At 42.2% G+C, this 13,526-nt stretch overlaps 1 protein-coding gene across 4 annotated transcripts in view; it reads right to left on the reverse strand.

Annotated features, from left to right (window-relative positions):
- The window catches only part of SRGAP2 (SLIT-ROBO Rho GTPase activating protein 2), a 112,208-nt gene that overhangs the window by 18,036 nt on the left and 80,646 nt on the right, over positions 1 to 13,526 (reverse strand). For all 4 annotated transcript variants that reach the window (XM_040616396.1, XM_040616394.1, XM_040616395.1 and 1 more), the window contains exons 12-18: positions 11,808 to 11,835; positions 9,880 to 9,910; positions 7,882 to 7,942; positions 5,865 to 5,942; positions 3,823 to 3,957; positions 2,351 to 2,456; positions 673 to 897 (exon numbers count right to left, since the gene is read on the reverse strand). In XM_040616396.1, the coding sequence (XP_040472330.1) occupies positions 673 to 897; positions 2,351 to 2,456; positions 3,823 to 3,957; positions 5,865 to 5,942; positions 7,882 to 7,942; positions 9,880 to 9,910; positions 11,808 to 11,835 (664 nt within the window). The remainder of the gene's footprint in view (positions 1 to 672; positions 898 to 2,350; positions 2,457 to 3,822; positions 3,958 to 5,864; positions 5,943 to 7,881; positions 7,943 to 9,879; positions 9,911 to 11,807; positions 11,836 to 13,526) is intronic.

A 13,526-nucleotide genomic window follows, 5' to 3' on the forward strand; every position in this document is an offset into this window, starting at 1 on the left:
GAGAGATCAGCTTGGCCAGTAGGAAAGAAAACACCTACTTTCCTTCCCCCACTCCCCAACCTTCCACCTCAGATGACAGGAGCCGCTCTGGCTGAATTGCTTCCAGATGTGGCTTTCAGACTGAACACGCGGCCGGGCCTCTTGAGCTTTAAGCTGGATGGAAATGGTGATTTTGCATTCCTCCCTCTTCCCTCCCCCACCACCAGTGCTGCCCTGAAAATTAAACCATGCCACAGCTTTCCAGGTTCAGTTGCAAGTGACCCCTGCATCTGAAGAAAAAAAAAAAAAAAAGAAAGAAAGAAAGAAAAGGCAAAAGCAGAAGAGAAAAAGAAAGAAAAGGCAGAAGCAGGAGGGAAAAAAAGGGAAGAAGAAAAAACTGATTTTGGCAGCTACCATACAACACCCAAGTAAATCCCTACACAACCTTGCCCTTTAAGATAAGTGAGCTAGGTTTGACAACTGAATAGCTACTTTCTACCAGCTTATTACTTTTTAAGTTGATGACTCTCCAGAGATAGCAGAGCCACATTCTCTTCCATAAAACAGATTTCTGAAAGCCTGGGCCAGATGCTTACATCCAGAATTAGACAACGCAGAACGCATGACTGTAGCATGCTAATCTGTAAATAAATATCCACCCATTCATTTTCTCCTCAGCGGTACGTATCATACCAATAATCCTCTGTGTTTCCACCTCTGCTATAGACTGGACCTTCCAGCTCCCTTGGTCCTGGGAAGATGTTCTCATGTTGGATGATGATGGTTTTGATCAATTCGTTGACATGAGCTTGGCAAGAGACTTGATCATGACCTTCAGGCACAGACATCAGCGTTGGCCCAAAGCAGATGGCTAAATTGTAGGGATCCATCATGTTCTCTTCACTGAACTGAGACAAACTGCAAGAGACAGAAGTGGGGAGGAGGGTTAACAGCAGAAACCATCACCATCATCTGCCGGAGAACACACAGCTGAGCTCGGAAGGTTTGCTGTGGGCTTTCTGCTGTTTAAAGCTGATCAGCTGGGACATGAACATTCTGGGCCTGTGTGAAAAATGAGATACTAATGGCATCTACAGAGAAATTAAATAGAAATCGCGAAGGGAATCTGAAAGCTTGAGACTACGTGAAAAGTATTGGGTGCTGACTTTACAAGGAGAGGACATTAATCTTTGTCTTTAATTCTTCTGTATTATTTTTCTTCATAGCCCACTTGCAGCCCAGCACTCAATACCAGAGTTTTATCAGGTCCCCTCTGCCTAAGTGCCTGTGATCAAGCAGAGTGTTACGTCCTTTCTCTGAGGCCAAGGAGCTTCTCAAGTGGGCCTTGTTTGGGACTCTTCTTCAGGATTTCCCAGCCAATCTGAATCTTATAGTTTCCATATGGTACAATTTTTTAAAACACAATTTTTAGCTCACTACATTTTTGTCCCAAGCCTACAATTTAAGTCTTTCAGGTACCAATTAAAGACTCAACAGAAAACTAAGTTCCAGTACAATTCCCCTTGAAACTCCCTGTTTTCTAGATCACTACTTGGAATAATTAAAAGCTACTGAGACTGGAAAGTCACATTTCACTGACTCCAACAGTGACACCTGTGAAATAAACCCTCTGCTTTCCAAACAGAAATAACCACTTGAATATATGGATAGGTTTAGTAAATGTCCTGCTCCACTTTAATACAAATCTTCACCTAAAACCTCAAATTCTAACACTGTCTCATTTTAATGTAAGGAATAAGATGTTAATCAAAAGTAGCTGATGAACTGTGGCTTTACAGAAGTAGACAGTAAGCTTCAGGACTTTGTCAGGTCAAAATATTGTCTTACAGTTTTATTTCTCCTTCACCCAAATGGTATTCAAAGGGCTTTGACAATGTATATGTAGCCTTCTGGTTAGGACATTTTTCCTTTATGCTACCTCAGGTGTCAAGACCACGTTACTGCAGGAAGCTACTGAGTCCTTGCTGCCAAGCTATGCAATGAACCGCCAGATGGAGTGTTTTAAAAAAAAAAAATACATTCAACTCTACCACTCACAGAACTCGGTACCTAGTGCTCCTTGCTGGTGTGGAACCCAGTTTCTGACTCTTTCGTATCGCTTTTTGTTTGGATTACCAGCACATTATTCACTGTCATTCCCGGAACTCCCTTAAGATTGTATTTGTATCATTGGGATGAATTTCAGCAAGGTTGAAAAGCCCAGGAAGGCAGATGAAACAAAGCTACTGCAGCATCTGTACCTCGAGCTGCTGCTCAGATCACACGCAGCAGCATTAAGGCTGGTTCTGTCGTTCATCACGGTTTATACCGAGTACTGCAGCAGGGCCAGGGTGCTCTCAAGGATACTCACTGATTGAGGAATGCAAAGAGGTATCTCATTACGATCAGAGTGGTCTTCGGCAGGTTCAGAAGCACCTTGCGGATGTGGAGTGCTCTCTCTTGTAAATTATCCATTGCTGAAAGGAAGAGAGAGCACCACAGGGTCACCGTCCCACCGTACCCACACAACTTGCCACTGAGTCCAAATGCAGCCAGCATACCATGACAGTTCCTGCGCAAACTCTTAAGGGTGGCAGCCACAGAGCAGCAGGAGGTGGAAAGAAGGGTCTGCCCATTTTCCAGATCCTCCGGCACTGGCCGGCATGGGAATGCAAAGGCTGCAGGACCTGCTGGCGAAGCCGCTGACAATGAAAGTCCCTGAACACATGAAAACTTCACTGCAATTCCTTCCTAGCGTGGGAGCGCTGGATGTCATCTGTTTCAGTAGTTCTGGCACAATAGCTCATTCAAGTTAGCTTCGAAAGGTGGGTGTTTAAAAAAGAAATTGTATAACACTCAAAGCAAAATTAACATAGTTAAACGGTGAGGCAAAAAGCTCTGTGTGCTGCAGCCTACTGAGAAATAAGTGGGCAGCATAAATCATCTCAGATGGGAGAACTTATTTGGAAGCAGATTTTACTTTTCATATAATGTGAATTCAACTCTGTGAATGCATTTATCAGGAGAAGAAAACCACAAACCGTTTTAGAAACAGTTATCTTCTGCTTTACTTCAAAGGCTGCCACTGCAAAGGCCATTTCACTGCTTGGACAACAGAATCATTCTTCGATTCTGAAGGACAAGGCAATAGTCAGGCCATTTAAAAAGAGGTTGTTCACATCCAAAAACCCCACAACCCTCTGCCTACCAGAACCACCTTTAAAACCCATCAAAAACGTTAACAAAACAACTGTGACCGCCTTCATGATTGATATTCTTTAACAGGAGGCAACAGATGGCCCCTCACGGTTATGAGGCTACAAGGTACATGCCTGACACCTCGCCAGCTAAAGAGAGCACGCAGAAGCATGGCAGCAGACATACAGGCAGCGTGCATCTATCAAAGCTGGGGAAAACACACAGGGCAAGAAACCCTGCTGGCAGTCCCTGCTTCTGACGGTGCGCTCCTGATGCCTTCTGATGAGAGGTCTTAAAGATTGCTTTTTCAGAAGTGGAGGTTTTTGGTTTATTCTGTCTTAAAAGAATCCTGTCAGGAAGCACCGTCTCAGAAAAATCCGCGACACAGTCCTTAAAATGTATTAATTTCTATCTCCTTGTATCTCTGAGCTAATTCATAAAAAAAATTGTTACCAGAATAAGGATAGCTGTGAGCAGGTAACTGCCCAGACTCTGGCTAACAGAGACCAGGATACCAGTGCAACACAAGCCCAAAGTAACCACAAAAAGCTCATTTCTGAGTCAGGAATAAGCAGGAGGGAAGGAGAGGAAAGTGGGAGATTAGAAAAATTAATCCGATTTCTTTTTGGATCTCCACATACTTACTGACACAGGCAATCAGATCATGAAAGATATCCTTGGGGAAGAGAGGGTGCTCCAACCCTCGAAAATAAAGCTTCAGAACTCCTGCTATTGAATCCATGTCATGGTCATTCTGGTCCCCAGCCAATGGATCTTCCCCTTCGTGATAAACAAAAAAAAGCAGGCAAGAAAAATCAGAATACTGGAGAAAAGTATCAGACTGGAAGGATGCACCTCAGCTGGATAAAAGGATTTACGCAGCACAAAATTAATCCCACCTACTCCAACTGCGTGAGGTAGAGAGATCTCTCCTGTGCATCGCAGGGGAGAAGGGAAGCCTCTGACAGCAATCCCGGGAGACCTGGGACAGCTTTCCGTCACGCAGATTACAGCCCGACCCCGGAGAGCCTGGCTCATGCCCGTGGACGGTGGTGGGGCTCCCGGAGCAGCAGTAACACTTCCAGGCTCCGAGCTCCGGGTATTTTGGTGGGGTGTGAACTTCACAGATCCACCAGCCAGGGGAACATCACCGGAGTCCAGGAGCAGCTCTTTGTGCACGCTCACAACTGAAGCAAAGGCGGATTCAGCGGACACACGAGAGACCACTGAGCATCGCACGCTTGGCTCAGCGGGATGCAGACATCTGATGTTGAATTGGCGGGGGGTGGGGTGTTTCTGGGACAGATAATTTGTCACTGCAAATATGCCACAGTTTGTCTGTATTACAAAAGAAAAGATGCCCACTTAAGGAGTTGTTCCCTAGGGAAAACTCCCTATCAGATATAATTAGATTTAATGATGGGGCAATTCTCAAATTGAAGCTATATATATCCATTATGTGACTGAAATTACCAAAGCTTGCCTATTACCTTAATAACACACAGGATAATAAATGGGCCACTACAAACCAGAGCATTATGCTTGATATTAACTGCCACCAAGGGTTCTGGATGAAGTAATAAACTGCAGAGACGTTATTGTTGACTCTGTCAGTTCTGTATATCATATGCTTTATAGAGACAAGTGTGATGAAGAAAAAAAAAGTCACCTTTTTATTTCTGCATGTTAATGCTGGAACAACTGGCTATTTTCCCAAGCTGACTGGTAATTCCTTTGTGTAAAAAAGGAGTCCGATTCTGACATCAAGCCTTTACCTCTGGCCTATGATACACATTTCTGCTTCCTCTATCTTTGAGGATTTTAATTCTCAGGTAGATGGAGTTGAAGACAGATGAAATTAGATGCCACGTTTCACACGTTTTTCATTAAACCTCTCTTCTCCCACAAGCAAAAGAAACTTGCTATGCCTTATCAATTACTGCTCATCTCTTCCAACAGCAAACACAGAAACACGCTAGCTATATTCTTTTAGAGTGATGTATTCAGGGAATTAACACAAGCCCTGTTTTCAGTGACCCAGGCAAGACTGCGGAGATGGCTGCAAGGACCGCCTGAAGAGCAAGCTCTTCTGAACCTGCTCTGCTAGGGAGAGCAGCCCAGCTAGAAGCTGATGAGTCAGGAAGCTCCCAGCCGTTCTTTGCCTTTGTATGGAATGGTTCTTCACATAGAAAATCAAATCTATTAAAAGCTATGTCAAGTTAACAGTGTCTTGAAATTTACTCTCTCACTTGCTGATATTAAGAATAAGCGTAGCCAAGCTGTGCCTCAAAAGAACACAGAAAATGTAAAATTTCATCTGCTAGCAGCCAACCTATTCATGAAGAACCGGGGGGAGAGGGTAGGAAAAGGCAGCTACACCCAGTAATGATATTCTCTGTATCCTTTAGTGTTACGAATAATCAATAAGCTATCAGACATGAGAGAAGATTGAATTCAGAATATTTATTATACAGACACTCTCCAAGATATAAACCATAACGCCAAACAATTGGATATTCAAGGTTAATGAGCACTAGGGAAGCGTTTGGGCCAGGCTTGCTTAGGAAACGCAAAAATCAACAGAAAAAATACAGCAAGTTGCATTCAAATCAGGCCATTTCAGAATATTTAAACAAACTCATACAGTTGGCAATAATTTCCAAGATACTGGAACAGATCTTCCTTACCTCTCTCAAATGCATTTTTTATGTCATTCACTTCAACTTGTGACCCAGACACTCTGAATATTCCTTCATGCTGCAAACCTGTAAGACAATAAGAGACGCTGGTAACAATAAGGGAAGATAAACTGGCACCTTCATCAGCTACAGCATATATGAGAAAGGAAACAAACAACAAGCAGAAATGTGCCGTTTTAAAAGCCATCTTTCCCTTACATGTCCAGGTACATATAGAATATGTAAAAACAGAACTCAGCACACAGAGAAAAAAATTCTAAACCTTCTTCGTAAACTGACAGAATAACTGGGTTATAAAAGCCATGCATGTTAACTTTTACCCTGAAGGATCCCCAAAGGATTTTACAACCCAGAGAAAGTCATAAAGACATGGTATATCAGCCAGAAGTAAAATACAGCTAACTACACAAGGAAGCAGTTTATTTTGCAAGAGCAATACCGCAAAGGCCCAGAGCAAATCAGCCAATTGTAACGGGAGCATTTAATTACCCCAGCACGACCTGCTATCTAGGGTTTTAGGATAGTCTTTAAGACATTCCTGCTAAAAAGCAAGCATTAGCAGCATCATTAAAACCAATTATCAAGCAGGCGAGATGTTCCAATATACTACCATCGTGACACTTTTGCTGGTACATGTAAGATGAGCAGCAACCGTTACAAATCAACTAATGAACAAAGTATATGCTTCACGTAGGGAAATCAACTCCCATTCACATTTTGTGAATTAATTTATTTATTTTTCTGTGAAACAAGGAACATTGCAATGTCTTTGCTTTATTTGTAATAACGGCTATAAACTAATAAGCTCTCTTGAATGCATCTGTAGCGTCTTCCTCTCAATTCCTGCGCCTGTTTTTATCACAACGCAGCGAAACCTTTGCGGTACGTGGCTGTATCTGGTGGCTGTGACACACAGCTATGAACAGTGCAAAGAAACAATCCCAAGTGCAGAGAAGCAAGAAGGAAAATGACATTCATCCCACACCTACGCACCAAAACATTAGAAATGTCAGTCAGGCTACCTCCAACAAAATTCATCCCTGCAATGTAAGTGCGTCAGGCAGGCAGTTTTATGATTTCTTCTGCCAAACATGGGTTTGCTGCACAAAATCACATTACTTCTAACTCCAAACTTACCTTTATGCCATCGTCTGACACTCATGCAGGAATCAGTTGAGTCTGTTGGAGATCTAAGCTAACCCAGAAATATAAATCTAAAAAGTAAAAATCTCCCGATGGCCCTGATTTGGTTTGTTTTGCAATTTGGTTTCAACGATTTTTCCAGCAAACGTCCAAGTATGGCCTTAATGAAGGATTATAGCACTTGGTTCTTCCAAGTGATGATGAAAATGGGACTCTAGATTATAGTTTCTAAAATAGTAATTAAACAAGGAAAATGAAATGGGACCTACTATCTGGCTCTGTGTCTTGGTTAATGAAGATAAATTCAACCTCTTTCTACATATGTTAATTAACAGCTGTTTCACATGCTACTAACAAATGATATCAATTAAAAATGAAAACAAATTAAAATAAATGTATGAAGTCTCTCACAGCATTCAAGGCTGTGAAGTTTACCTTGAAAACAGGTATAAATCATCTCATTGTGGCAATGAGTAAGCAATTAATTCGCTACTTGACCTCCTACATTCAAATACTTGAAAAGTATTCCTCCTCTAGGAAGAAGACTATTACTGTTGACGAAGGCCACATTTCAGGGCTCACAGCAAGGTGAGTGGAGGTGAGAATACAAGATACAAGATACAAGAAACAAAGGGATAGTGCCGGAAGAACAACATTTGCAAGGTCAGTTATTTGGAAAAGCGATCACACACGCAATACCAACTATGCAGCCACAAAATCAGCGTGACTTTATCCTGCAGTCTCTAGGATCCCTCTGCACAAGCACTGTGTCCCGAGCTACACAGAGTATTTTTCAGAAGGCTTCTACATCACTGTTCTTTTTAGAGGAAAATCACAGGACACCTTTTCTCCATAAACTCACCGTGTCTGCTAATGAATCGTATGCAGCTCTCCACGACCAGGGGAATAGCTTGCGAGGAATCCTGTGCGAAGAGAAATTTAAGTAAGAGCAGTCAGAATGCAGAGTAATGGTAGAAGCGAAGAGGGGGAAGGTAAGAAAAAAAAAAAAAGAGAATGGAAATCAAATCTGTCCTCTCATCTGCCATATTCTGCTTCCATACGTTCCAGACGTGTGTAGTAAATAGCACATCAGTGCCTTTGGTTACAGTCCACTGAGTAAGGTGCACCATACAAGTACCCACTCATGGAAAACTCTGTCGTCAGCCCAAGGCCCAACCACAGTAAAACCTTCTAGATCGCCAGTTTCCAGCTTAAACAACTTTAATTGAGACTTTTGGTATGGAAACAAGCCTTTAACACTTCCCTACTCTCTGCTTCACAGGATCACAGATTATTTTTCAGACAACCGAATTTCTGCAGCGTCTGCAGTTCTTCCTCCCATTTTGGAGAACAGCAACTAAGCAACAGAAGTGTTGCAGTTTGCTTAAGGTCAGATGCCAGTGATTAAAATTACCATGTGATTAAAACTTCCAGGTTTCTGTTATGCCTATAGCCTCTTCACAGTAAGTCTTAGACAGCAGTGCCTCTAATTTATATCAGAATGCTCACTTGTTAGGATGCTACAGTATCACATCTCGATCAGTTCAAAAAGATGACAGTCCTCTGCTCAAAAAAAAAAGCAGCAAACCAGTTCAACCCTTTTCCTAATTTTTTTAGGTTTAATGTTTTTGGTTTTCTTATTTTTTATTGAAATGTCACATAACTTGGTCATATAGTGACAATAATTTCTCTACTAATTGGCCATGGCCAGCTACAACTAGTTTTCTATACGTTGCACAGAACAGCACCAACCAATTAAGGATACTTCAGAAGCCATTCTGCTGACCCCTGAGACATGCTTTATTAATAACCATCCGAACAGCATTACAGCCTCCCCAGACTTATTTTTGAGTTTGACAGTAGGAACTCAAAGTAGTACATATTCTGGGTTCCCAGCAGAAATAAAAACTCTCAGAGCAGTTATGTTTTAAACTGTCAGGTCACAATCAAAAAAAGCCCACTAAAACCACATGCAAGCAATTTCACGCAGGTTACTGCGAGATTTGGATTGAGTGCTTGCGAACAGATTAGTTTTTAATTTAGGTTTCCAAACCAGAGACTCGAGTCAGAATATGCTTCTGAGACACCTCAAGAACTACTTGGGAAAATGGCAATCAAGACACACGCAGAGTTCATTTTCAGCACCGGGAAGGACCATTTTGAGAACGTAAATAAAGGGGCAACAATTAAGCTCAGAAAACAAAAGGTTTTGACAGCAAAACCACAACTTGCGCTGTTACTTGATTTCCAACATACAGAGATCCTAAAAACTAAAGCTGCAGCTCAAGACAGACTTATCAAATGAACTTCCAAGCCAAATTTTACCTTTATAGTATCAACAAGAATTATTTTCATTTTCCCCTGTCTCAACAAAACAGATTTTAGTTCATCAGGTACTAAAAAGTAACGGATTATCCACCACAGCCAGGGGAAACAAAGCGTCACTCTCATAAGTCTTATTACAAGAAGGCTCAATCAACAAGCGGTTACTGGTTTAATAGCCTTGCAGTGGGATACCAGTGAAAATAAAGGGAAACAGGACAAAGAAAAAACAGCATGAAACCTATAAACCATAACTGTCCAGACGGCTCAAGGCTGTTTGGCATTTTTGGTTCCAGGTCTGTCAAAAGACAGAGCAAAATTATTTTAAAATTTTGTCAAAGAAAATGAACCAAGGCTGTGGATCCATGTTTTATTGATTTCAGTTACTGAACGAGCAGGCACCAGTTCCACTTGAACAAGACTGAAAAGGTCCATGTAATTGAGGGAGGGAAGGGTAAAAATGCCCATTTTCCATCTATCCTCCCCTACACAAACATGCACTTATCCCTGTTCCATTACTTAAGGAAATGTTTATTACCTGCTTCCTTATGGTGGAGCTGCGCCTGCCGCTGATGAGATCAGAACCACCCATTGGTGCAGGAGGAAAAAAAAACCACAGAAAAGTCAAGATAATTCTCTATTATTATCAGTTCATTCATTCCATATTTCAAACCATGCATATTTCGGAGGAGGGAAGGAGCCAGATATACAAGTCAATCATAATGACTTAGTCTCATTCAATTCACGGAACTTCAGAAAGATTTTAAGTGCCTTTAAATCACCAAAAGCCTGAAATAGACCCAAGGCAGTCCACTGCTTTGACAGAAGATTACCCTTGACATTTTAATTCCAACCATATGGAAACCTGTTATATAGGGCTCCTTGTTCAAGATGAAGTTTGTTATAAATTGCACATAGCTGTTCTCTGAAAGAGCCACTCGACAGAGAGGAGAAGCAGGTGGGAGCACGCGCGTTCCTACTGTGCCGTTAACAGCTGCCATTGTGCAGTCTTTATTATAGTTTCTGATAAGACTTCAAATAAATAAATAACACAAACGCCCTCAAACACCAGCACACACAAGCCGGGCTAAGCCTTTTCCAGTATAAACCGTGATGGTCTCATTTATTTGTGTTGGTAGTCGAACAGGAAAGAGCCTCGTTTTGCCAGGATTTCTCTCTCAAAATTTATTAGTGGGGTTTAAAATTCCTACAGTTTCTTGTAAAAATGAAGCATGAGAGATAATAGTAGAGGCCATAATGTATCATGCAAGCCAATTCCCTGCTAGGGCAGATGGCTGCTGAATTATAAATAAGGTGATTAGAACTGTGATTTTTAAGACGACTGTACAATGTGTTAATTCAGAGGAAATTCCTTTTATAAAAATCAAAAACACCCAATGAAAAAAAAGAAATCAGATTCCATGGGCTGTCACAGACAATAAGGTCTATTTTAAACTATTAGCAGCAATGATTCTTTGATATTTAAAATTGTTTCATGATGAATAATATTTTATTATTACAGATGTCAGGCTCTAATTAGGACCTGTCAGCTATGCTTTGCCGTAAGGAATGTGAAAAGTAGTAATGACTCTAGATCAGTGGTAACCACCTTCCTTTTGTTAACAAGGCAGGATGATGCACAGCCCCTGCTCCAGCTCCTCGTGCCCGGCGGAGCCCCCTGAATCCATCAATTTGGAGATGGATATTTGTTATGTTTTATAAAAACCCCATCAGGAGAAGCTTAGTTATGGTTCTGTGATTGGTCCTAATTATAAGTGAAAAGTTTATTCACCATGGCCTCTATACTGCTGCAATCCAGTTCCACGGTGCCGCAGAGAGCGTCAATGGCATCAAGTGTTTTCCAGTTTATGTTACTCAGCCCCGTGCACTGGCTGTGTGGGTAAACCCTGCAGAGCCACCCATCCCACCTCCAATACACAAACAGGAACGTATTTATAAAAATCTGAGTTTGAAGAATACTTCTCTGGGTGACAGCACCAAATTAAACAGTTTCTCACACCTGCCCATCCCCTTCCTGATCTGGATTAAATGCACTGAGGCAAGAAAAAAAAAATGCAAGACCTCCACACAAACCTTTCCCTCTCCCTTGGTTATTTTTAACCCCCATCAGTTTCCAACCTGTTGCAACAGGCAGCCCTGCCAGCAGGTGTACTGCCACAACTGCAGCAGCAGCAAGCAAGGAGCAGGCACTGCATCAGAAGAAATACTCGTTACCCACCTGACCAGAGGTTACTAAACGTATATATAAAGCTGCAACACCACCTCGCACTGATGTAGGTAGGATATTTAAAGCCACACGAACTAGCAGGAATCTGCTTATGTATTAGCTAAATGAGTTATCTTTTTCTAGCAGATACATATCCTGGGCTGGTAACTGATCTAGAATGGCAGCGACCAATTTGCATCTGATTTTCCTTAAAAAATGATCCCCTGAACCGCACCTACCTGGCAAGGGAGCAGTCAGTCCGTTGACCTGTTAAGAAAACAAAGAAATACAGCATTAGGAGAAAGGAATGGGAAAACACTTCCAACAGTTTTGTAAAGGCAGTTTTCGAAGGAGCTGGAGGACAAGAACCATTGGGGAGGGAGGGGGCAGCTCCGGGGGGCTGGACAGTGGCTGCCTCCCGCAGGGGCACGGCTGGGCAGCCCACCGAAGCCCACCCCTGCCGGCACAGCTCTGTCGCAGCCGACCAGGAAACGTAGCAAACGGCTCGGGCTGCCCAAGGGACTCTTCCTTTGGAAAGTATTGTTTTTGAAAATGAGTTCCCTGTGCGTTCTAATTGTTGACTTCTGCTGCCAAAAAACTGGGCTTGTCAACCTCTCCCTCCCTCCCCCTTCCCAGGGGAACTGGTGGGGCGAGAGATTATACTTTATAAAGCCACTTACTAAGATTGAAAACATTCACAGATTTGTTAGCCCACAGACTGAACGTGCTGGCATTAAGCTATTTTGGGAGACAGACGTTTAATGGTATTTTCCACAAACATTTATAAATATAAAAACGTTCCATTAACTTGCACTGAGTTTGCAAGGAAGTGGCCAAGCTAACAACTATTGCTAAAGCAGGCAACATTTTAAAATAGCACAACAAGGAGTAAGAGAGACAGAAAACTAGTATGTGCCGTTGGGAATTGTGCAGGCCAGATCTGTTGCTGGAATAGATCATCATCAGCGAAAGCACACTGATTTACAAGAGCTGCAAATCCACCTTCCCTACAGTTGTCTTCCTGCTCCTGGGGAGATGTAAGAATGAACAAGGGAAACGTCTAATTGCTGATGGCTGACAATTAGTTGAACACATCTTGATAAGTCACTTTCCTCTCCCCACGTAAAGCCAAAACAGTGCATAATTTACATGAAAATGTTATTCTGAAGCAGAACTTCCAGCCACCTGTCCCATTTCATCACAGAATATTCATACATATAAATTACATGGCTGCAGCAACATCAAGGGGCTCCTACGTTAGGGTGACAAATGTGTACAGTAGGCAGGGACATAATTACTTGTAGATAGGAAGACTTGATGCTATTTTTATTACTGGAACTTGTCATCTTTAGATTAAGGTAATTTGCACAAGGACTAATAAATGTCACCTGAGGATGGGGCAAAGAAGAATAAAAACTGTAACAAAACCATGAATTTTCCAGGGACTGAAGACACGCAGCTGTATGCACATTTCCCAGTAAAGCTTCTAACCGTGCTCCAGGGACTTGTGAAAGGAATTTTATTTGCCCATTTCCCAATTAAGTGACATTTTATGGATAAGTCTAGGCACAGTCCCCAGTTTGTACCATTAACCTGCTCATGCGGTTTTGGAGACGAAACGTATCTCCCTTTCTCAGCTCCTTTTGATCTCACAGATTGACAGAAGTGATTTCTTTTTTTTTTTTTTCAGAACCTACTGGAGCTCACCCTGACACACACTAGGTCCCTTCACAGAGTGACTAAGAAAGCTCCGGTTTGCAAAGCAACCGCAAGAAAACAGAAGCAGCCTTTAAATCTACATAGCAGTACAGAAATTGCATTTAATTTCCTCATCTTTTCCCCCCACCACAGCTTGAGATGGGTTCAAGGGGCAGGCAGGTTAAGAGGAAATAGGTCTCGGCATGCAGAGGTCAGCTACGATCCAGGAATGTGATTAGTCACAGGGGCAGCACGGGTGT

The sequence above is a fragment of the Falco naumanni genome, chromosome 17, assembly GCF_017639655.2.
Source record: "Falco naumanni isolate bFalNau1 chromosome 17, bFalNau1.pat, whole genome shotgun sequence".
In the NCBI taxonomy this organism is placed as follows: Eukaryota; Metazoa; Chordata; class Aves; order Falconiformes; family Falconidae; genus Falco; species Falco naumanni.